Consider the following 26,315-nt stretch of genomic DNA (forward strand, 5'->3'; position numbering starts at 1 on the left):
AATTGCATGCCCTCTGGGCAGGGCAAAATTAAACACTATGACTTTTCTGACCATAGTTTCTAATAACTGTGTTAAGTTACCAGAATAAGTATTACCCTATTTTAGAGATGGGGAAATTTAAAGACTCACGTTACTGTGCCTCTGGCCAAATACTTAAGAATTATGCTGTGCTTAGTCACTCAGTCATGTCTGACTCTTTGCGACCCAATGGACTGTATAGCCCACCAGGCTCCTCTGTCCATGGAATTCTCCAGGCCAAAATACTGGAATGGGTTGCCATGCCCTCCTCCAGGGGATCTTCCCAACCCAGGGCTCAAACCCAGGTCTCCCGCATTGCAGATGGATTCTGGATTCTTTACTGTCTGAGCCACCAGGGAAGCCCATGAATACTGGAGCAGGTAGCCTATCCCTTGTCCAAGGGATCTTCCTGACCCAGGAACTGAACTGGGGTCTTCTGCACTGCAGGCGGATTCTTTACCAGCTGAGTTTCTAGGGAAGCCCAAGTTAAGGATTACAATACTTTAGAACAGAGAAGATATAACTGAGATTCTCAACAAGAGCCAAGGACAGCCGTTTACCATGAGAAACCCCTGAATTTGTGTGCAGGGTTTTGAGTATTTTTCTGAGAAGACAAGCTGTAGAATTCAGTTTGTCAAAGGGGTTCATACATTCCACCCCATAAAGATTTAATTACTTCTCAAAAAAAAGTCAATTTTTTTTTACCATAAGTAGAGTTTTTAAAGTTTGACAATAACAAATATATAATCCATATCATAAAGGAATTTCACATCAACCTCGTGAATTAAAATTTTCTTGCTTATGAACCGCCAACAGTAAAACTACACTGACACAATAAGGTATTTCATATTAAAATGGGTGTCCAATCAGTATAATTTTATCACACCTACACAGAGAACAAATCAACAGGAAAAACAGCCAGTCTACATGTGTTCCTTGCTTAACTGGAACAGAACACCAAATGCCTGTATGTTTGGGATTTGTGCACATTTTTAAGAAAAAAAAAATAATGGGGCTGATAGGGCAAATCAGATGGAATAGCTGTGGTGTGCCCTGAAAAGCAGCCCAATGTTCAAATGCCACTGCTGCTGCAGCAGACTCAGACAGACAGGAAGCCAAGACAGCAGAGACAGAAGCGGGCTCTGGGGCCCAGGGCGCACTGCAGACACAAGGCAGGCGGGCCCAGAGACAGCCGCACGCTCCGACTCCCCAGGCAGGACCACCCCAGGGGAGACTTACTGTTTTTTCAGCTGCCTCTGGCCTCTTCTCTTTGGGCTCCCACTCTCAGACCCGCTACTTGCCTTCAGGGTGTGAGGGGGGAAAAAGATCACAGACTTTAGTTCACAGTTCTCAGGGACAACACGAACCCCGGTTCCACAATCTACTCAATGCAACATTACTCAATATGAGCTTTCAGGCAGAAAGACACCTAAGCCTCTGTTTGGTGGTGTTCACTCTTTCATTTTTAAAATTAATTTGTCTCTTACTGCTGAGTTACCTGTAACGCCAAGAAGTATTTGTTTCAGCTGGACTTCTAAGAGAACATAGTCTAATAAAATTTTGTGATGAAGGAAACATCCTGTATCTGCAGTGGCCCACTGAGCAGCCAGCAGTCACACGTGGCTGAGCCCCTGAAATGTGGCTGGTGTCACTTAGGAATGGACTTTTCATTTTACCTAATTTCACCTAATACACATTTTAAAAGACCCATGTCTAATGGCGACCACACTGGGTGCTGATATAGAATGTCTGGCACAAAAATGCCACACAACATTAAGTGTGCCTTTAAAGGCGGTGACTAAGAACCTGTTTCATTTCAGACTCAATACAGCGCTTGTTCAGTCATGAGCCAGCAGTACTCTGCTGACAGCAGCAGAGCAAGCGATTACAGTCACGGACATCTGAACAACTCTTTTCCCCACGTGTTAAAACAAATCGGCAAGATGCTCCCATTTCTGTTGGTCCTGTGACCTATCAACAATGTGTTAATTTATATACAAAAGGGAAAAGGTATATACACCATGTGCTTGGCTGTAACAAACATGGAAAAAGAAAGCTAACTAAGGTTAACCAGCTGAGAGGTCACTCAAAATAAAACACCACAAATGCTGTGCGTGTGTTATGGTCAATCACATTTTTAAAGTATACTTACTGCCCCAAACTCATTAACCTTTGGCTACTAATATTTAACTGTTACCAGTGGGACGTTACATAGTTAAGAACAGCAAAGTCCTCCAAAGAATGCAGAGGGGACATTTCACTGAGAGACCAAAGAACACCTCTTCAGAATGTAGTCTATAAACCTAACACAGAGTTAAAACAGAGGATTTCCCCAAAAACTTCACACAAACTGAGGAAAGGTCTGATTCTATACAGACAACAAAATCCAATATATAACACTAGTTTTTAAAATCATCAATCTATTCAATCTCAGAAAGTAAATAGGCATTCATATTGCACATTAAAATGAACTCGGAAACCGAATTTTAACAATTTAGGTAAAATAATCACTTAGGCACACGCTCCCTTCTCAGCAGAAAATCTGAAACTACTTTCACTGTCACCGTTGCTTGGTGACCCAGTTAACAAAATCTAGAATTTACAAACTCCATGCTTTAAAAAGTAAACTTCTTGCTATAATCAACTGCACTATGAGAAACAAACAAACAAAACTTCAAGGGCAGTTTTATATAACACTCCACTAAAGCACACCCTATGACTTGATCTTCTGGTAGTTTTTTTTTAAAGCCACATGTGGCTTTTCCAGCTGAATTAGGTTTAAAAAACTTGCTTTCCAGTCACTTAACTCCCATGCCTGAAGTTCATGGTAATACAAACCAGAGTCAGAAAGGATGAGGTAAGATAAGGAGTGTGATCATATTCCCTTAAAACATTGTTTTTTCTTACCTCCTCCTTAATATTAAATCGTGATGGTTCTTGTCTGCTTCGGTTTGACCGCCTGACCCCATAAACATCAGGATATTCTTCCCACATCTGTAAAATTAACAGACTACACATCAATCTTTTTTTCTTGATCCCCATTTACTATTTACATTATTGGAACATATATTTCAATTTAAGTGAATTCAAATTTGTTTAATGAGACAATAAAGGACCATCTTTAAAAAGAATAAAGCAATTACCCTAGAACTCATTAAAGTTGTGACAATGCCTCTTCATCACTCCATGGCTATTAAACTAGAAAGTACGTTGCTTACCCATTGTCAAAATATAAACTTACAGTTGAATAATATGGAGACGTAAGAGAACAACCGCTTCCACTAAAAAAATATTTACTTATGAATTTTAAGTCCCTAATGCTTTCAGTTTCAGCTTTGACTGCCTAAGACTCATCTGAGAAACTCAAATAAAATCAATAGAACCCCACCACCAACTTTTTGTTAAGTAAGAATCAGTTTACTTGTGTATATTTAAAAATTCCTCAGGATGTGCAACATGCCAGATACAGTCAAAATTCACTATTTCCAACATTCAGCTTTAAGTCTCAGAACAAGACCCACTGGCGCCCCTGCTCCAGCACACTTCATGTTACTAACAATATTTACCCTTTGCCTTTAAGACCTGATTTTGGCCTCTCCTGCCTTCCAAGATGGCCTCCAGTCTTTCTATGCCTACAGTCTTTCTGTGGAGTGTGTATCTCCACAAATAAACCTTCTTTCACTTTAAAAGACTCAAATTAACAAACCAAAAGGAAAAATACAAAAGGCCTCCCTTTTCTCCCTGCTGCTCTAAGGATTCGTCTAACCCCCAGCCTCTATTCTTCCCACAGGTATGGCTAATAAGTATGTTGTGTGTGAGTGAAGTGAAGTGAAAGTCATTCAGTCGTGTCCGACTCTTTGCTACCCCCTGGACTATACATATAGTCCATGGGATTCTCCAGGCCAGAATACTGGAGTGGGTAGCCTTTCCCTTCTCCAGGGGATCTTCCCAATCCAGGGATCGAACCCAGGTCTCCCACATTGCAGGAGGATCCTTTACCAGCTGAGCCACAAGGGAAGCCCAAAAATATTGGAGTGGGTAGCCTTTCCCTTCTCCAGGGGATCTTCCCAACCCAGGAATCAAACTGCGGTCTCCTGCATCGCAGGCGGATTCTTTACCAACTCAGCTATGAGGGAAGCCCATGTTGTGTGTTCTTTTAATGAAATCAATCACCTACAGGCAAAATGAATTTAAAAGATTGTGGAACACTGAAGTGAAGATGCACAACAGGGTTAAACATTTAGAAGAGATGCTTGAAAGCCAAGATTAGAAAGCTGGATTTGCCATTGAAATACGGGAGGCAGCTAAGGTCATGAAAATATTTGGAGTGAGGCAAGAGAAGCCTCGGGCTGTGGCTCATCATGAAATGTGTGGAAAGTGGATCCCTAAAAAGACAAAAATGATGAAAGACGATTCAGGAACACAATATGTCACAAAGTCAAGGGAGGACATAATCAACAGTACCTTTAAAAAAAAAAAAATCCCAGGAAAGCCGAAGAAAAACAACCCCTCCAAAGATAACAAGCATGCTGTTCTAGGAATAGGCATTTCAGAACAAGAAGCCATATAACCACGTAGGTCAGTGTCCTCAGTTTACACAAGGGAAGAATCCTTAACCTTAGAATAATACGAGTCAGAGGACAAAAGATCCAACCAAGAATTAGTAACAATCAAGCGGCAGGAAATAAAGGCAAAAAAGGCAGCCAATGTCCACAACTCGAACCAGTGGGGCAGAGAAAGGGAGGCAGCAAGAGCTTTGCTCCAGCCCTGCCAATCAACCCACATCCACCCTTTCTTCAACCTGAGAGCTATGAAGTGGCTCCACAGGAATTAGTGTTTACTAACTGGGAATGGTACTACATTAATTAGTTTTACCATTTTAAAATCTGAGGCATTCAGGCTCACCTGTTGGGACTTTACTACAACACACACTGTAATGTGTACATCCTAAAATCATCTTGTGTTCCCATCTGTCCTTTTGAGGGCTGCAGCAGCTACTGCTGCTAAGTCGCATCAGTCTTGTCCGACTCTGTGCAACCCCAGAGATGGCAGCCCACCAGGCTCCCCCGTCCCTGGGATTCTCCAGGCAAGAACACTGGAGTGGGTTCCATTTTCTTCTCCAATGCATGAAACTGAAAAGTGAAAGTGAAGTTGCTCAGTCATGTTCAACCCCTAGCGACTTCATGGACTGCAGCCTACCAGGCTCCTCCATCCATGGGATTTTCCAGGCAAGAGTACTGGAGTAGGGTGCCAGTGCCTTCTCCCTTTTGAGGGCTAGTGATACCTAATCAACTCTTCAATAAAAACTACCATGTGAAAAAGAAGAGTGTACAGAAAACAAAGAGCGGTTCTTTAGAAGCTCGTTTCAGAATAATTATTAAAGTCATAACCTAATCATTCTAACTGGCTAGTACATCCATCTATTAACTTCTTAAAATTGATCACCTTAACTTTAATATTTCTGCCTAAACCTGTACTTCCGTTGTGACATGCAATCTTAATCCAGTCTCTCCTTAAATTAAGTTTTACATATATATATGTATATTACACACACACATAGACATTTGGCCTTACAGTTGATTCCCAGAATCCCAGTCAACATGACTTTAGTAAAGTTTTAAACACCCCGTGCAAGTCGTGGTTTCTGTGGCTTTCTTTACTCTCTGCAAGTAAAGAACTCTTCACTGTTCAGAAAAAAGTTTAAAAAAATAGCCAAGCAAGGCCTTCTGCAGGTTAATTTCTGAGCTGAATGACACTCAGACAAGATACCGTAAGTGGTACCTTCCATACACAGGGTCTCTCTGGAATAAGTCACCACCTGACATGTCTCTTGTGAAGGGCCTCCACATACTGAGGCAGGCAACACAGCACAATCCTTGAGTGTCTGAAAGTCCCTTCTCTGGTGACGAGTTAGCTAAGAAGGAGTTTTCATTTCCCTGTCCCTAACACTACACCACCACCAGCATTCCCCAACCTCCCACCAATCCTTCAGGGCCATTTAACCTTAAGCAATGACTATACTGGGAACAGAAGAACTGAAATACCAGTTAATCTCAATTCTGCCAACAGTTAAAAGCCACTTTGTTTTTTTAATTTCAGGATTGCTGAAGCTATTCTACAGAACTTGTAGGCAATTTAAAATTGTTTGTCCTCCAGGGAAGATCTCTTGTGTGCAGACACAGATTTGTATCTTAGAGGAAAAACTGATTTCTCATAAAGCTTTCAGCATAAGACCTTTTTAAATTTCTAAAAGCAATTTTTAAATATTTCTAGTGATTCTAAACTTAATTCTCTCAAATTAGAATTTCAAAAGATCAGCTGCATCTCATGACTACCTAGACCAAGTCATTATTTTTCCCCAAAAGGAATGCATCCAAAAGTTTGGACATCAGTGAGAAAATTCTACGCAACTCAATTTTCACCTTTTTGCATTCTCTGCTGGAAAATTCTTCTGTTAGGCGAAGAATATCTACATTGCCTAGGTAAAGATAATTTCTTTTCTGTGAGGAGTACTTCTCCTTCTATTCTTCAATAAAATAAAACATCCCTTATTCTTGGACTGGAATCATCCATCAAACTACAACTGCATTTCACAGTCATCTGTCAATGATTTTCTCTTGTATTACTATTGTGCTAAAAAAAATATATATATATGTGAAACCATCTTTTTTAAATGCTAAAAATCAAAACAACAAAATGTCTCTCTGCCCTATATGATGGTTCATGTAATTATTAATATTTTCCTCATAGCCCTGTGTCTTAACTAGTAGAGCAGAGAGCAGTCCCCATTTAGATCCAGAGACAGTGTATTATTAGAAAAGGCAGCTGCAGATGAATTTTCATTATCAAGACACACTAAGGAGCTTCCCACAGGAACGCAGGGGCCTGCGCTCTGGTCCAGGCTCGCGGCACACTTGTACTGTAAGCAAGGCCGATACCTTCTTCACATCAGCTATCCGTTCCTTCTTAGAGGCTGGTTTCTCTTTGGCTTCTGGAAGAACTGGCTGGGACTTGGAACCTGCCGATTCACTCTCAGATTCCGACTGACTCTCCGAAGATTCAGAACTACTATTTGACTCACTGCCATGGCCACTTCCTGGATCGCTGCCCTGCTCACTCTCCGACTGGCTGCCTGAGTCTGAACCCGAAGCTTCTTCAGATGCTGAATGACTTAATTAAAAAAAAAAAAAAAAGATTAAAAAAAAAATTTAAGAACTGCCACATAAATCGGTTTTAAAAGAAAAATCCTAGCATTAATATGACAGCAGATAGTAATTTGGTAATACGAGATCAAAATTTTCAAACATACTTTTATATTATTTGCAAATAATGTCACTAGTGCCATTCTCAACATCCCTGACACCTGACAGCTACCATTTCCTGATTTACTTACATGATGCCATACGCCACATAATTTATATAGATTAGCTCTTTGAAAAAATAAAATAAAACGGGGGATATTATTTTGTCCTTCACTCAGATGAAGAAAAACTGAAGCTTAAAAGTAGTTAACCTCCCTCCTCCTAGCCTTCTCCCCAGCCGGCCGCACGGGAGGGAGGCAGAGATGGCAGATGAGATCGCCAAGGCTCAGGTCGCCCGGCCTGGCGGCGACACCATCTTCAATAAGATCAATCGCAAGGAAATCCCAGCCAAAATCATTTATGAGGATGCCCAGTGTCTTGCTTTCCATGACATTTCCCCTCAAGCACCAACACATTTTCTGGTGATACCCAAGAAACATACATCCCAGATTTCTGCAGCAGATGATGATGATGCAAGTCTTCTTGGGCATTTGATGATTGTCGCCAAGAAATGTGCTGCTGATCTGGGCCTGAAGAAGGGCTATCAAAATGGTGGTGAATGAAGGTTCAGATGGGGGCCAGTCTGTCTTATCAGGTTCTTCTCCATGTTCTTGGAGGTCGGCAGATGAACTGGCCTCCTGGTTAAGTGTGCTATAGGGATAATTTTGCCTTCTCTATGCAGTGATCAGGTTTGCAAGTTCCAATATGCTAAACAATTTTTTTTTTTTGGCCTGTGTATGGAGATATTGCAAAAATAATTTTAAAAACCCATACATAATAAAAGATATTGCTGCATAGCCTGAAAATAAAATAAAAGTAGTTGAATAATTCTTGATGACGCAGGTAGTGTTTGAAACCAGGTACATCTGTCTGAATCCACTAAGTCTTATTTGTTCATTATTCAGCCCCTCCCTCCTTAAGACAAAGACAAAATCAAAACAAAAGGAACAAACAAAAAAGCAAACAACACAGAACAAAACAAAACCAAGGCAGAGTCACTCAAACAGTAAAAATGCAATCGTTCCAACTATCCAATCAATGGCTCTCAAAAACAGGTGCAAATTAAAAACATATACACAGTAACCCCAACAGATCTCCTGCCCTGAAATTTCCTGCAGGTGAGTCCCAGACCTGGTAGACTTAAAAGAAAAGGATAAACAAAGAGTCTAGTCCAATAAAGACTGCCACTGGACTCCCACACAACCCCAACTTCATCATTCCAAGCCCCCCCCAGGAAAGCGCAACACGTGAACGACAGCAGAAGTCACACCAAAAAATAAAACAGAAGGCATGTTCTTCAATGTTAAAAAGAGAGCCAGGGGCATGGTGGCAGGAATGAGGACACTATAGAGAAGAGACCTAAATGTGATGGACTCTACAGGAAAAAAAAAAGGTGGAGAGCTCCCCCAGCTCTTCTGCTTAGAAACCCTCTATTCATTTAGGAGAGGCAGGGCAGAGAAGGAAGCAGGCAACAACCCAGAACCTAAAGCAGTGCCAACACAAAGGACCTCAGGTGTAGCGACCAGAAGACAAAGACACGCGGCAGGAAAATCAGAAAGGGTGTTTTAACAAGAGCGAGGCTGTTTATCTACCACCACTCTCTTCCAAACCAGAAACGAAGTGCTACCATTTGACAGATGTGTCCAGAGAATGAACAGGACAGTACACAGGGATGGGGCATTGACCCAAATATCCCGTGTGACCCACAGCAAGCAAAATACAGTCAGAGGGACTTCAGTTGACACGAGGAAGCAATGAGAACACAGGGAGTGGGCGAGTGTCTACCTTGGGAAAGGGAGCAGAAGGGGAAAGCGACTTATCATTTGTCTGATCATGTAATAGATGCCGAGTACCTTACATGTCTGTTTAACTTATATATCCACCAGCACAACACTTTTACCACCCTCGTGCGGAGGGTGAGAGTGCTGGGGGGGAGTGAGGCAGAAATTCCACCTGAAGTGTGGCTCTAAAAAGCTCATGTTTTATTTCACCACAGGAGTTCAAAGTCCTAGAGACTCAGCCAATCAACCTGAACCCTGTAAAATGGTGACTCAGTACCTTCAAGGCCCCACCGCACTGACTGACTCCTGGGTCCTTGGCACAGTCAAGTTAACTAGTCCAGGTGACTAACCATCTCAACTCACTTCTTCTCCACCTGTGACCACTCAGAAGGTGCTCAGCAAGCGAGAAGGAACACAAGGAAGTGACCAGTTAGAAAGTGCAGGCTCTGGCCCTCCTGGTGTGGGTCTCCACCATAGATCATCTCAGGCCTGCGCCCTCTTGCAACCCATGCCATTAGTCACTGCCAACATGCATGATAGAGACAATTTGATACCAGTTCCCACATCAGGGTACACCTGTGTCCATGAATACCTCCTTCTCTTTGAATGGCTTCACAGGATGAACACATATTTAAACTGCTCCCTTATTAAAGGGACATTTACATAATTTTTAAACTGTTCTCTTAACTAATAAGCTACAAATATCATTGATATACTTCCATATCTCTGTATTCCTGAGCAAAATATTTAGATTTTAAAACTGTGCACTTTAACAAAACTGTTTTTGTATATATGCCTCATGTGCAGCTCTATATTTGTGTTTGTGTAGGAAAGTGACCTCTGGAAATGTGAGCAGGCATACAACACCTTTTAGGTAAAACATAGCTACGTGCATAAAATCATTTTAATCACCAAACTGCTAACACTGGTTTACTCTATGGGGTGGGTTATTTGAAGTACCTTGAGAATTTCATGAATTACTTACTTGTGCAATTTAAAAATAAAAATAGTAACTCTAAAAGTCAAATCCAAGAGAAAACATCAAATTTACAACCGTATTTACTTATGGGGGTTAAGGGAGGCAGATGTATTCTCCAGGAGTTGCCATGCCCTCCTCCAGGGGTTCTTCCCAACCCAGGGACTGAAACCAGGTCTCCCGAATTGCAGGCGGATTCTTTACCAGCTGAGCCACCAGGGACACCCAAGAATACCCGAGTCGGTAGCCTATGCCTTCTCCAGGGGCACTTCCTGACCCAGGAATCAAACTGGGGTCTCCTGTATTGCAGGCAGATTCCTTACCAGTTGAGCTACACAGGAAGCCCTCAAAAACAGTTAACTCTGAAAGTCAAACCCAAGACATAACATGAATTTTCAACTGTATTTACTTCTGGGGGTAAAGGGAGGCAGATGTAATCAGAAAATGATATGGACAGGTTTTAGGACTGAGGCTGAGTGGTTGAGTTCATAGCCGTTCGCTATGTATCAATCTTTTTAGTCTTTCAAATTGTTCATAATAAATTCAACCGAGAGTCAAATTCAAGGCAAGGGGTGTAAAAATCCCCAATCCTACACAAAATGAACTTAAAGATATGAATGAGAGTAAGACCAAGGGTTTTGTTTTTTTTTAAATCATTTCTGAAACAAGTCAGATTTAAGCGACCTAAAATAATATTGGGGGGGGGGTAAAATAAGCCTTAATAAAGATATAACAATTAATTTGCATACTACTTCTAGGAGGACAAGTTCCTAAATATAAAATTAGAAAAAGAATATTTAGGAAAAAACTATAAATATCTCCACATTTAAGATACTGATGACCTAATTATTAATTCCAAAGACATGAAATTTCCTGAAATATTATGAAGATTCACTGTTAATGCCTAATGATAATACAAAATACTATCAATATTAAACTGTAGGCTGAGATGCTTAGAGTAGGAGATATGTAAAGTCCACAAGACTAGAAAAAAGGACAAATCAAGTTAGAGGGTAAGTAGTCTTTTAACTAAGCTTTCACCTAAATTAAAGTCATAAAATTACCTGATTTCCAATGGCATTAATAGCTAGCTATAAGGCAATGAAAAATGGAACTTGAGAATGATTATCCACCATACATACAGAATTCTCATGAAAAATAAGTTTACCTAAAAATTACACAAAACCTAAGTTGCAGACAAGTTCTGTAATTTTTGATTGAACAACCACAACAATGGAAACACAATGCATAAATACATACAGGGGACTGAAGTCAAAACTGGGAACTGTTGGACTCCAATAGAAAAAACTTATTTAAAAAAGCTTAACACTTCCTGTCATTCACTGCTAAAAAAGATTTGATAACTCTTGAAAATCCCTTTCAAGCTGGCAAAAACACAGAGATTCAGTGTGTCTTTACAACTCGACTGTGAAAGCAAGCTGTTCCCTTTTCAATCACCACTTTAGCAATGACCACACGAGGGCAGCACAGCAACACTTGACTGAAGAGCAAGCCTGCGCGTCTCTGCCCACGAACTTACCATTTCAGCACTTGCTGGGTTGTTTTTCCTAAACTTACAAAATGGCCGAGTTGCTTGGCAGAGCTTGTTTTTCTGGTTGGTGGTGGTGAAAGGAAAATCTAGTAAAAACACAAAGCAATCTACACTGGAATTCCATAAAGCTTACTTCCAGACTATGTACTATCAATAATAAAATAACTAGCAATTTACAGAGCACTTCTGCGTCACGTTAACATTCTCCTCTAATCCGCACCCTCATTTTACAGAAGAGTTCTCGCCCAAGAATGTGTCTATGTCAACCCCATCCCCAGTCTCAATTATGAAATCCACAGTATTAACCTCTAAGTGGTATTTCTGTCCCTGTCATAATCAGTTAAAGAGATTATTAAACCACCCAGCAAGAGACCAAGGCCAGAACCATTTCAAAGGTGTGCAGGACAAGTCCTTCTCAATCACTCCTTTGTGTCATAAGAGGATAGAAAGGCAGGGATCATTAAGTCACAAGTTTCTTATTCGTAATAAAAAACACTAGATATAGTTCCTCTAACAAGTTGAATCCTATCTTTAAGACCTCCTCCACCTCTGGTTCAAGTCCCATGATTCTGAAGAATAAGCTACATTTTAAGTCAGGTTCAAAGACAAGAGACAGAAATTTCAATGTACACACAACAAAGCATTTACACATACAAGGTAGGAAGAATTACGTAGCAAAGAAAATTCCAGTAAAAAACTGGGCAAAGGAAATGAACATGCAATTACAAAAAACCAAACAGCAGAAGCCAATAAACATTAAAAAAAAAAAAAAGGTAATCAGGCCTCACTAGTAACTTGGGAAGTGTAATTACAACACATTAAATTTACAGTCATCTGCTCTGCAGAAATTAAAAAGTCTGGTAACGTTAAAGGATGATGAGAAAGTAGGGAAAATAGTACTCATATATGATTACTGGAGAAGTAATCAGCAGAAGCTTTGGAAACATATTTTGTGTTATCCAGTTGAGATAAAAAATACGCGTATGAGTCATGTGATTTGATCAGTGGGTATATAACCTAAATAAATCATCATATGTGTGCAAGAGGTGGAAAAGTATAAAAATATTCAGAGATCTGCTCACAAGATTTTAGAAAAGGAATTAACTTACATGTTCATACACGAAAATGCAAAGATAAAATATGAAAGTCATCCGTTCAGTCACTCAATCATACTATGCAATTAACTACAGCAGTTAAGACTAGGGATGTGTCATCCATAAAAATATGACAATTTCAAAAAAAAAATATGACAATTTCAAGGCTATATTTTTTAACAAAATATATTGCACGAATCATAATTTTTAAAATGCAAAGTTTTTCATATGCCAAGTTCACGAGAGTGACAAGGGGAAAGGGGTAGATAGGATTTTAACTGTACCTATCTTGTTTAAACTTTAATTTCATTCTTTGAACTTTTCTGAACTTAACTTTTCAAAAAGAGCTGTGTTTCTAACACTGCAAAACTAATCAGTATTCTGACGCAGATCATCCTCAGATTCAGCAATACTTTGGGAATTTAACACTGGGAACACGAAGGATTCTCTTTTCAGATAAAGGTATTGGGTTGGCTGAAAAGTATATTCAGGTTTGGAAAAAGCCGAATGAACTTTTCAGCCAACCCAATAACCCATATGAGACAAAATGCACACCAAAATGCCATGTACAGTTTCAGAAGATAAAACGTTAAGTCCTATCAGTAACCACCTCTTGCTCCCAAGAAGTAGCCCGGGGCAGAGACGGGGGCGGGGGAGGGATCTGCCTGGAATCCTCAGCTGGGGTCAGGCAGAGGGCGCCTGCATCTCTATCATGCTGCTTCTGCTGCCCGATGACCAGGAAACACAGGAGTGGCCCTCAATGGTTTAAAAAGCGTAAAACAAACGGAATCCGGGCAAACAAATCACTAGGGAAAAAAAGTGGGTTACAACAAGAAGCCTGGGTAAGGCACAAATTAAATACCCATTTCACAAACACCTATCCCAATCCGGATCTGATAATGCCCTAAGGACTACACAAAAGGCAAGCTTTCTACCCAGGTAACATGGAAAACCAACCCTTCATGCAATGAAAGGCAGTTACAAGTAAAACTAGCCCTATAAACCACCATGGGTTTCTCTGGTGGCTCAGTGAAAGAACCCGCCTGCCAACTCCGGAGACAAGGATTCATTCCCTGGGTCAGCAAGATCCCTGGGAGAAGGAAATGGCAACCCACTCCAGCATTCTTGCCTGGGAAATGCCATGGACAGAGGAGCCTGGCAGGCTATATAGTCCATGGGGTCGCAGAGTCAGACATGACTTAGTGACTGAACAACAAAGGCATAATCCACCATATCAACTGATGTATTTACCCCTATTTAAACCCTGAGGCTGGATGAACTTGTTTAACCAGTTTCTTTCAGCCCTTTGAGTCTTTTCTTTCCTTATTAATAAACGTTCAGGCAATTTTGTCTTAGACTTTTATAAGACAGTAACTCCAGAGTTCAAAAGAGATTTAAACGTCCTGGCTGCTAACCTCAGTAGTAAATGTGGAACTTATGCCCACACTGTCACAGGAAGTGAGGCCCCTGAACCAGTCCACAGAAAAGGTGAGGGCTCCCAACTTTAAGAACAGCCAACAGTTTTCGAGGCAAAAACTGTACTGTTTTAGACCAATTTCTCACACTCGCCATCACTGTTCTGGGCCAGACAACCCCGTTGGGGAGAGGGTGGAGCAGAAAGACAAGCTCGTGTATGGTGGGATGTTTAGCAGGGTCCCTGGCTGCTACCCGCTAGATGCCAACTGCGTCCAACCCCAACCAACAACACCTCCAGACGCTGCCAAAGTTTTGCAGGGGTGCGGGGAGGTGGTGTCCTTTATTTCAAAACTAGTTTATTAAATCATTATTTAATTCTAACTTCTATCAAAGAAACAAGCTCAGAGTGTCCTGTCTGCAATTCAATAGCTAAAAAGAAACAGAACTGACCCCAAATCCTGTCCCATTAGCCCCTATTTCCCAAACCTGCCTGAGTGCAGAAATCAAGGGAGCCTGTTGTCAACACAGATTCCTGGGCACCATCCCAGATGGTGCTAGTGGTAAAGAACCTGCCTGCCAATGCAGAACACAGAGAGACACGGATTCGATCCCTGCGTTGGGAAGATCCCCTGGAGGAAGGCATGGCAACCCACTCCAGTATTCTTGCCTGGAGAATCCCATGGACAGAGGAGCCTGGCAGGCAAGTCCATAGCGTCACAAAGAGTCAGACAAGACTGAAGTGACTGAACACACATACATCCCTCAACGACTGAGTTACAACTTCCAGGCAAGCCTGGAATGTTTAACAAGCAACTCAGGTGATTCTTAGCAAGTAGATTTGGGGACTTAAATGCCTATATAAAGCTAAATTCAGAAGGAACAGACCTTTTAATCAGGCAAGAGTAAAGGAGCACTACAAGAATTTGACCCATCACCCACTTCCCTTTCTAAAGGATAACTTACCAGCCATAGTCGACCTCCATGGGAAGGTCGAATAACTGGAGTGGACTTTTGACACCCACCATCAGGAACTACTTCTCTAGTGCACACATAGAATAGCTGTTCCAGCCCTGGCTTTTACAAGGCCACACCTGGAGCATAATTCTGATTATCTGCCCCCTCCCTTCCATCCCTCTCCTCCCCTCCCCACCCTCCCCTCCCTTCCACGCCCTCCTCTCCCCTCCCGTCTCCTTTTCCCTCCCTCCCCTCCCAAAATCCAATCAGGTATGTTTTGAATTCACAAGTGATTCTGATGCAAAGCCTACAGTGGGAAATTAAGCTTACCAACAGCAAAAGAGAAAAATGAGCAGCTCAGCGTCTACAAACTGGCCAAATTCAAAGTACACGTGTGGCTGCTGCTAAGTCGCTTCAGTCGTGTCCAACTCTTTGCGACCCCATAGACGGCAGCCCACCAGGCTCCTCTGTCCCTGAGATTCTCCAGGCAAGGATACTGGAGTGGGTTGCCATTTCCTTCTCCAATGCATGACACTGAAGTCGCTCAGCCGTGTCCGACTCTCTGCGACCCCATGGGCTGCAGCACTCGTGGCTGGAGAAGGTCAAACCAGGCAAGGGCAAGGTTCCAGAGCAGGGCTCCCTCCCCCCACCCACCACTACCCCCAGGGCAATCACTTCCCGGAACAATTTAACTTGAACCGTTTCTTGTAAAAGTATGGCCTTATGGCCTTTTGAAAAGCAATGTGTCTCTTCATCAGTCACACCATCAGTCATCAGAAGGTGATTTTCATCTTTTGGTTTCTTAGTAAGTTTAAGGTAAACAGAACACAGAATTATTCTACGTTTTCAATCACCTATGTACTTTCCGCTTACCCATCTGTAATAATTCATCCTGGGGCCAAACTGCCAGTGCCTGAAGCCAAGGCTACCCTTTGCTCGCCCTTGTGCCTCAGTTTTCTCATCTACAACAGAGAAGTAACGGTCGTACCTGCCTCACAGATACAACGTGAGGACAGACGGCTCAGAGGAACACATACCCAGGACTCAGAACAAGCGGCAGGCTCACAGCAGCCACTGCCATTGGCAATTACTGAACTTCTCCAGAATAAATCAACACAGGTTTCAATGAAACATCTCTCAACAATCAGAGCTACTGGTTTGATATTTAACCCAAGTGTAACACTGTAAGCAGAGCCAGCAAAAACGAATCTGAGAAGTAACGACAAACGCTCTAGCTAGGTATACAACCCAAACTGAAGGATTGGGGTGACATGTTTAGTATAAAAAAGCTCAGCAGGATGCAGGACCACCCACAGAAGTTCAAAGGCAAGCTCTGGGGACGGTAGACCTGGGAAAGCTAGCGGAAGGAGGTCACTAGCAATCCTGCTACACTAACCTTCGCGCTAAATAAAATCTACATTCGAAACTCCTTAAAACAGTGCCTGACACAGTGAGCGCTCCATAAAATGTAAATCGACTCTGGTATTTTCTTATAAAATGTTCACCACATATGTTATTTTCCTTCAAGATAAAAATCCAATATGAAAGATTACCAGCCATGGCTGGACTGAGCAATCACTCCTATATATGCAATACCTTGAGGTTTATTTTATATCCTATTTTCTTATTCCATTCTTAATGCTGGTTACAATTCACAACCCACCAATGGGTGACAAATATGACCGTGAATCACTGCTTCACAGGACGACCCTGGGCAGCTGCTCCAGCCCTGAGCTACCTTTCCTCAGCTGGGGGAGGGAAGGAATTCTGAAGGGAATGTAACTGCATTCAAAGTCAATTATGCAATCCAAACTTTTAGAGGTCTCTAAAAGGGTCTCGAGAGTCCCTAGGATTGCAAAGAGATCTAACTAGTCAATCCTAAAGGAAATCAACCCTGAATATTCATTGGAAGGACTGATGCTGAAGCTCCAACACTTTGGCCACCTGATACAAAGAGCCAACTCACTGGAAAAGACCCTGATGCTGAGGAAGACTGACAGCAGGAGAAGGGGACGACAGAGGATGAGATGGCTGGATGGCAAGCTCCGGGAAGCCTATCGTGCTGCAGTCCATGGGGTCGCAAGGAATAGGACACGACTGAGCAACTGAACAAGAGGGTTTAAGAAGACAATCACAGTAAGGAAGAGACAGAGCAAGAGTTTAAAGCAATTGGGGCCAAGGGAAAAAAAAAAAACCCAACACTATGAACAGTTTAAAGGTATGCTACAGCAGGATCTGGCACGCCGTTCAAATGCAAACTTTCCCTCTTTCCCTACACCACCTCCTTACTAGCACCCCATCCCCCACTGCTACCAGACCAACTGCCAGTTGCCCTAAAAAGGCAACTGAGAAACCAGGACAGGTAATGGAGGAAGGGTTAGAAAGAATGTAACAAGTGCGCCATGGGAAGATTTGAAACACATGGGGAATCACGTCAATGTATGGAAACACAGGCAAATCTGAAACAGGTGGAGAGCTTTTAAAACTGAATCACAAGGGCTGGGCTGGACATTGGTATTTTTAGAAGCTCTCCAAGGTCTGATGTAGAAACAAACAAACAAAAGACAGAACTCAACGAACTCATAAACCAAAAGTGAAGGAAATGAAGGAAGGAGGGGAAAGGGAAACACAAATCATGAGACTACAGGTCTAACAGAATAAATTGGACACTGCACGTTATGTTAAATGAAATTAAGTGCCACTATGGGGAAGACTGACTAGTAAAAGCAACCTACAGCCAATCTGACATTTGTTGAAATATTATAGCAGTTACATTTATATCCAAACAGCACTGCACCTTGGTATGAATCATTCCCTCTGGCACAGCCTGAGATGGAGACGAGGCAGAGGGTAGACCGGGGCAGTGAACACCAGCTCAGGGAGGAGGAGACAAGGCCTCTACTCAGAGTGACTGCGAGAAGACTATGACTCAACACAAGCTGGTCTAGCCCAGAGAGACTCACACGCTCCCTTCAGAAGGCTGGGGTTCTCAGGAAAAAGCAAGCAAAAAAAATCCTAGGATTAACTACAAAATACACCCAAGGTTTCAACGAACTAAAAGAGATCTTGCCTTCTAAAATCATCTTAACCTAACTGGCCTCAACTGACTCCTGTGGGAGGCCTGGCCACCAGCCTCAGGGGCGACCTGGCTCTTAAAGAGGAACTTATAAAGTATTGAAAAAGAAAGATGAAACATGAGGAATAAAGTGTTACTAGTGGCTTGCAGTTATTGAGTACTTTCAACCTAACAGTGTCTCTGCTAAGCACTTTATCAGCATTACATAATTTAATCTTTGTAACCCAATGAAGACTGACATTATCCACACTTTTTTTTTTTTTGGCTGCACTGCAAGGCACGGGGGATCTTAGTTCCCTGACCAGAAACTGAACTCACATCCCCAGCAGCGGAATTGAGTCTTAACCACTGGACCGCCAGGGAGGTCCCATATCCACACTTCAAAAATCAGAAAATTCCAGCAGTGTACTTCACTGGCCTAAACTGAGAGAAGTCGTCTGTACTAAAGTAAAGGCTGCACCGTGCCTGTGTGCTCTGCCGTGTCCGATTCTTTGTAACCCCGTGGACTCTAGCCCACCAGGCTCCTCCGTCCAGGGGATTCTCCAGGCAAGAATACTGGAGCGGGCTGCCATTCCCTCCTCCAGGGGATCCTCCCCACCTAGGGATGGAACCTGCGTCTCTGTGTCTCCTGCATGGCAGGCGGGCTCTTTACCACGGAGCCAGCAGGGAAGCCTCAATGCTGCACTAGCGCTCATCACTGCACCCGCTCTCGCCAGGGCAGGCGGAGAAGGAACTGCTAAAGACGCCACAAATCACAAAACGACCCATCAGAACTGACATGGGTATAAAATCACAATCATCACAGTGATGCCTCATCACTTTTCTGCAACATTCTCCTCATAAAGAGGAGACCCACCCCCCAAACTGTGAGGTCTCTCCAAAGTTATCACTAAAGTAACAAAAAAGGTGACATTAGCCAAGCATCTTAACATAATGCTGTACGTCAATTATATTTCAAAAATAAAGTAAATGATAGACATAGAGATGAGATTTGAGAACCAGAGGCAGGGCTTGGGAATGGTTCAGGGGGAGGGGAGTAAGGAGTCTGAGGGGACAGGGAGTTAAATGAAGGTAGTTAAAACGTATAAACCTCCACTTATAAAACAAATATGAAATATGTACTCCAACACTGCTAAATCACTGATAATAAACATATGACACTCACTGGCATTTACTGAACTGTGTCAACTTTTGTTGTTTCGGCTTTATACTAATAACACTCAAGTTCCAAAGACGTAGTAACAGGCAGTTTTGGTGAGGTATGAATTCGAATTCAATGTGCAGTCACGCTGAAATGCAGGAGGGAAGTAGTCAGCTATAGTAACAAATAGCAGCATAAGTAAGGCAACACAGTTGTTTTTAATTGTATACAAAATTACTCTCGAGTGATTAAAAACAAAACAAAACACTGTTTCTTCCCTAAAGGAAATATCTCTTCAAGAAATCCAACCAAGTTTTAAGGCTTTCCCAAAAAAAAAAAAAAAAAAAACCCCTTAAAAAATTGATGCTCTGATCCAGAATAAAATTACCAGATGTCACACAGAGCAGTCACTTAATATTTATGTCAGGAACAAGCTGGCTATGCTACATTTTGTGTGAAAGGACAGGAGTCTAGAAATAAGTGGTTTTAGGAGGTAGATCTCACAATTGTCAGGGGTTTAACTCCATATGGAAGGAAGGAAGCCAACCAATTATAAAATCTGTGAGTTTCACATACTGTCGAGTAAAATGCAACCGAACTTCCAGATTCACCTCTCAAAAAATAACTTGCTAAAAATTTTTATAACTAAAGTACCTCATGAAATAGTTGGCCCACCTTCCTGCAATTGCTTAACCTTTACTAAAGATGTTACACTCCAAAAAGCCAAATATCAAATGGAAACTGCAGGTTTTCAAGTCAAGAATCTAAAAGAAAGAAAAAAGATTAACCAGCACTTTTCTTGCCATTTCATGACGTTTTGCACACATGAGGAAAATCCATAGAAAGCTCAATGAAGAGACCTAATACTTCCCTTCAATAAATTAACTGGTTCCAAGTAGCATGCAAATAGTTCACAGAGACTAAGGATGTATCATAATAGTCATTTTAATTCACACAGTAGTATCTATGACATCTACTACAGAGCAGTTTACATTCTAGAACACAACTGCAGTGTTACTTAATTCTCTTTTAATTTAGGGCATTTAGCAAACAAAATTTTAATGTAACCAGAACTCAATCACAAAATATAGGAAGAACAAACCTTTCTACTTGTTTTATATTCACCTTAAGTTGCTAATATGTTAATGATCTTCAAATTTAAGTACTTGTCCCTAAGGCTGTTAAAATTTTCATCATATATATTTGAGCATATAACTGAAATATCATTTACAGAATATTTGATGAACAAGTTTATAAAACAAACTGAAAACCCAATTTCACCTAGAAGTTTCAACAATTCCTCCTAAAGAACAAAGACTATGCGAATCTACAAAACCAATTAATAATGTAGTGAATTTTACTCTACAAACTTGACTCAGAAAAAAATTCATGATATGCCCAGATAAACATTTCTACCTGCACTCAGGAGTTTCACATCTCTTTGGAAGTATATTTTACTCTATAAAAAAAAAAAGTCTTAACTATTGCCAACAATCTGATATTCCATTTACTGTTAAAACACCCCCAAAAGCTTGGAAAAAAAACTCTTCACCGGGGTATGATTACAGTATTGAGTACAGACCAATACTGTTTTTCCTCTGTGCTTAAATTCCTTACTTATGACCAAATTATAAAGTCATGGTTGGTAAGCTATGATTATTTTTTTAACCAGAAATCCTTGCAAGGGTTGCTAAAAAGGCAGACTATGAGCATCATTGTAATATTTTAACAAGTTTGCCAGGACTGAATTAAAATTTCCAGAACGGGTAAAGTTTCCTAAGATTTTACCAAGGAATTCCACTATTGCACATGCTTCGGGAGTCACTATTCTTTAGCAAGTGCTCTAACACTTAAAAGACTTGTCTCCTAACATTTGTTTATAGTAATGAATGGCTATTGATGTATTCGTTTGTTAACCTAACATTAGTAGACTAATAGTTACTAAGAAGGTGAAAATCTCTTGCTATTTTCTACCTAATTATCCCTTAAAAATAAATCACTTTGCACATACTGACCTGAGTTTTTCTCCATCAAATGTCAATTGAGAAAATATTTGGTACCAAGTAAAAATGCACGGGGACAAGTTCAAATAATCTTCCCTTTGTTTATGAGCCATGTGTTAAAACAGCTGTAACACCATTAACGAACTTTCAATTAAAAATATCTCCTAACAGTGAAACGCTTTTGGTTAATGGTTACAAACTCACTAATCTTCACAGGAAACACACACACAAAAATAAAAAAGAGAAAAAAAAAAAAAAAACCCTCTAGGATATGAGAAAGGAAAACGAAAATTGTAAAAACAACACGCAGGTCCTTCACTTTCTCCAAAAGCTGAAGCCGCTTCTAAATCAGGAAAACCATTCCTAGGGTTGGGCAAAGAACACACGCCGCAGGGTGGAGACAGCCACGGACAGGGCGGAGGACGTCGCCGGGAGAGGCCGCCCACCGGAAAGTCCCAGCCAGCGTCCCTGCCCCTCCCCACCCCCCGTGCCCCGCAGCTGGCGGCTGGTTCCGCGAAAAAGAACGAACCAGGCTGCGCACGCAACCTAACGTCATTGCGTACACCCCTCCCTGTGGAGAGGGACGTGACGTCACGGGGCGGAGCCTGCCCGAAGGCCGCCGCTGTTGACCCGCTGTTGCCAGGCGCGCGCACAGCCAATCAGCAGTCGGCGACGGCGCCGGCCGGCCTTTGAACTCCGCACGGCAACTTCCTGCTGTTTGGCGAGTACACAGTGCAATGCAGTATGTCTGTCAGCGCTGCGGCACAAAGGAACAGCCATTTTGTGACTGAGCTGGACCTGCACCAAGATGCCAGGGACTCAGAGCTGCTGCCTGCGCTAACTACCAAGCTGCCCTTTATTTCAGTACCAAAGAACGAAAAGGGGGGAGAGGGGCAGATGTTTTGGTAATTCAGGTTTAAATTTGCTTTATTTTCAGTCTTCTCAAAAAAATCCCGACTCATAAGAATTATCAGCATCATAAAATGGCTGCCACTTAAAAAACTCCCTGTTCCAGTTCACAAGCAACTGCATTATGCCAATTTCTAACCATCACCAGCCTTTTAAGAGCGACAACTAAAAGGCTGATTTAAAAAGCAGATTTTGCCCGCAGCCCAGCTTATCAAAATAAATCTGGTTCAAAGGCAGAGGGTTTGGAGATAAATTTTAATAAACTTTTATGATAAAATCAAAACGCAGCGTCCTACAACACAGAGCTCTTTGTGTGCACACTTCCACTCACTTGCCCTTCCCTTCCCTTCCCATTATTACTGAAGTCACCCCCACTGCGAATTGTCTTAGCTAAGTGTGTGATCCTCATTTCTCTGTCCATCCCTAAAACTTTGTTTCAAATACTTAAAACTTAGATACCAAATCAAAACATTTTTGAAAGTGAACTTTTAACCTTCAAAAACCATGACACACAAAGTGTTAACATTATACTTAAGCATTAACTTCAAAAGAGTAACAAACTTACATAATGACTATTAAGTATTGCCATTATTTCCCAAAACAGGAAAATAACAGATCACATTCAATTCTCCCAGGTCCTAAAGTAATTTCACAGACCAAAAAGTTTACTTGACCTGCAAACTCCTCCCTTCCTCTGATGGCTCAGGCTGCAAAAGTGATTTTTCTAATATTCCCCAAACACTAGACTTTGTGCCATTGAAACTAGGTCCTTATGGAGAAATTCTGAAGCATTAAGGAACCAAGTACTAGCTGTGGTAAGTCACAGTTTTAGCTCATTTAAAAATAACAATTTACTACAATAAAACATCACTAACATTCTCTTAGCTTTACAATTTTTAAAGGAAGTGATGTCATAATTATGTACATGTATCAGTATGCAATTTAGGGGGAACAGTAATTTAAAACTCCATCTTCTTTTCAAGGTGTCTCAAATATTTGACACTCATCAGGTGTATGAACCAAAATATACTTGACAAAACATTCAAAAGTACAGTGCATGCTCCTAGTTAAGCTGCAACCCCATAACCAGAAAACAAATGCATGGAAACTTGCATGTCGTTCTCCAGGTCAGAGTAAATTAATGAAAGAATAACAAAACCATTTAATTTTTTTAAATTAGAAAGCAGAGTCTGGTCAATGACGTTAACCACAAACCTTGCATGAGAAAGCCAGAACCCATGTGAAATATGCAAATCATTCACTCAAGGGAGTACCAATTTTAGGTATTGAATCTTTAATAATTTGTCAAAGATTTCTGGGGATTCCTATTTCTTCAAGTCACCATCACTTTTCAGAAAAATCAGTTTAGAATCACGAGTTTTCTGTCCTAAATCTTGCCTAGATAATTACACGGGTAATTCAATTTCAAAGACAGTAATCCAAACTATGTGACAATTCAATTTGCAAAAGAATTTGGAAAGGTATTTTTCAAAGCAAGGGTGAAAATATTTTAAGTCTTATAACACAAATAAGAATTCAACATTATAAATAAACCATGTTCAAAACTTTCATATCACTAACCTAGTAATATGTATTGTTTATAAAAAATTGTAAAAGTAAAAGCAAACTGGGGAGGGAAAAAATTCATATAAACCAATCAAGTTCTTGTTAAATGCATTAATTTAAAATCTGTAATGTGACAGTTCATAGAATACACATCAAGAAATGTATTCATACATACTTTAGAAAATTAATATACAGATTATACAACAAAACATCTTAGAGGATTTTCATACAACAAGATATCTTAGAGGCTTTATTACTTAGTCACTAATATGGTGAACTCCAACAAATGTGAAACAAATCATGATTTGAACAAACAGTAACATTTGTAAGCTTCAGAAGATAAAGCATTCCAGACGACTCTGTCGAAATAAATCAATAAATTTAAAGCAGCTACAACTAAAATGCAAGGATAAAATACTACATCTACCAACCAGAGAAAATTGTCTAAATATAAGCATACAAATGCAAACCTTAAAGTATTTTAAATATAAAATAAACAATTAGAATCACAGTAACACACACAAAACAGAAGCATATTAATCGTATTCCAAGATTTCTGTGATCACAGGTTTGATTTTATAAATGCAGGAACTGTAACCATCAAGAGTAAAGGTTTTGATTAAATCTTACCAAAATTTCCTAAAATGTCAACAGTATCAAAAGAAACATAGAGTCAAATAAAAATATAAACTGAGAGGCATCAGTCAAAGGGTCCTTTATGCAATTTCATTTTAAAATGTACATTTTTTCATTCATATAACTTTCTCAAATGTCTATTTACTATAATTTACTACCACAAGGCTCCTCTATGGCCTTCAGTTACTAGTTTGGGTATCCTAGATTCTTCAAAGAAAAAATTTGCCTTGTATGTAAAATGGTGCAATGCAGCAATGGCTAAACCGACAAGGTCATTTTCCCACAGCATGAAAACCTAAAAACTGAAATTTACTGTCAAAAAACCTGTGGTTTGCAGGAAAGGCCCCCTTGAATAAAGGTACCTTACCTTTTGACTGCTGTAAGAGGCCTTAAGTCACAACTTAACTTTCATAAATTGCTACCAAAAAATTAGGGTGTGGCATATTAGCAATCTCAAGGTCACGCTTTAAAAAACGAACTCAAATTAGTAAAATTCTTAAAATAAAACAGACAGCTATCCTTGTCTGTCAAGGTAAACAATGTAAGCTGAGGTTTCCCCAAAAAAAAGAAAAAAGGAAGAAAGTTGATAGCTCATACCTCGATGCATTGCTGTGTAGCGAACTGTCCTCCTCTTGGCTTTTGTCCTTATTTCTCATCATCTTTTAAGTCTTAAATATTAAGGGGGAGGGGGAATCTGTGTTTGCTTTGAAGTCCTGTGCCCAGGTATTTACTGTCAAAAGTTGAAAGAAAGGTAAGGTCCCAGCTTCTATCGATGGCTTTTATTATCAGGAACAAAGTCCTGACTATGTAACGATATTGTTATAACACAACGGCGGTAAACACCAGAAAACAAAATATTTCTATTTTTTCCTTAAAAAAAAAAAACATGATAAACCGAACAGAGGGAATCATCACTATCAATAAGGAAAGTTTCTCAAAGTAACACACTGGATACAAATAACAATCTCTGTATCTTATTGCGTCATCCAGGAATTTCACATATTTACAGAAAATAGAGCAAACTTAAACATGTAAATCTTTTAAATTACCACTAATGATCGTGAACTTACCTGATCCATGTAGTAGGTCCAAAGCAAGAGTCCTATCTAGTAGTAGAAAAATATCAGATCCCAAATAATTAAAAATAAAAACAAAATTCTCCGCTAAAAAGCAAAAAATAAATAATATAATCCTCAAATATGTTAACTGTTCAAAAAAATAAAGCAACAATTAATCCTGAAACGGGTCCGGAAGAAAAAAAACCTCATTAGGAGAGCGCACAAAAATGGAGGTGCGCCATGGCTTCTAAGCTGGAAAAAACAACGACCTGGGCTCTCAGTACGGCTGCTTCTTTCCAACAAGGCACGAAAAGAAAGCTCCCAAAAGCTGCTTTTCTCCCTAAAAAAGGTTCGAATCGACCCCAGTAAGTCACTAGGAGAGGCAGGGGGCTGCGGGGGCCCCCTGAGGCTGCCCGAAAGTTAGGGAAAGTTGCGTAAAGTGAGGCGAAGGCAGGGAGCTGAGCGCGCTCTCTCTAAGGCACAGCCGCCATCTAGAGCCTCCTTCCCAGCTCTGAGCTCTGCCTTTGATTGACACTCTCTACATTTACCCCACAACTCAGGTGATGTACCATAGACCCACCCCTTCATCTCCACCAAAAAAAAAAAAAAAAGATCCTCCATCCCAGGGAGCCTAAGGACCCCTACCCCCACCCCTCCCTGCCCCTCCAGACCACCCCATCAGGCGGAGGGGGGAGGGTTTCTTAACCCCCTCTGGCTCAAACACCCTTTTTAAGCCAGAGAGAAATGTAATTTGTTCCTTTTGTCTAAAGATCTGCTAAATATTTCAGTCCTTGAGCTAAAATAACTTCCTCTCTGGACAGGAAGTGGTGTTTT

General features: G+C 40.8%; 1 protein-coding gene and 1 pseudogene across 11 annotated transcripts in view; one reads left to right on the plus strand and one right to left on the minus strand.

Moving 5' to 3' along the window:
- The window catches only part of CHD2 (chromodomain helicase DNA binding protein 2), a 112,138-nt gene extending 86,046 nt beyond the window's left edge, over nucleotides 1-26,092 (minus strand). For 2 of the 11 annotated variants that reach the window (XM_070775055.1, XM_070775051.1), the window contains exons 1-6: nucleotides 25,494-26,084; nucleotides 19,334-25,153; nucleotides 11,617-11,714; nucleotides 6,957-7,188; nucleotides 2,926-3,012; nucleotides 1,258-1,319 (exon numbers count right to left, since the gene is read on the minus strand). In XM_070775055.1, coding sequence (XP_070631156.1) covers nucleotides 1,258-1,319; nucleotides 2,926-3,012; nucleotides 6,957-7,188; nucleotides 11,617-11,714; nucleotides 19,334-19,339 — 485 coding nt within the window. In that variant the 5' untranslated portion in view covers nucleotides 19,340-25,153; nucleotides 25,494-26,084. The other 9 variants (XM_070775052.1, XR_011562553.1, XR_011562554.1 and 6 more) reach the window with 9 other exon arrangements.
- LOC139178167 (adenosine 5'-monophosphoramidase HINT1 pseudogene) lies at nucleotides 7,552-7,992 on the plus strand (annotated as a pseudogene).
- Nucleotides 26,093-26,315: the final 223 nt, after the last annotated feature.

Source organism: Bos indicus, chromosome 21 (genome assembly GCF_029378745.1).
Source record: "Bos indicus isolate NIAB-ARS_2022 breed Sahiwal x Tharparkar chromosome 21, NIAB-ARS_B.indTharparkar_mat_pri_1.0, whole genome shotgun sequence".
Lineage (NCBI taxonomy): Eukaryota > Metazoa > Chordata > Mammalia > Artiodactyla > Bovidae > Bos > Bos indicus.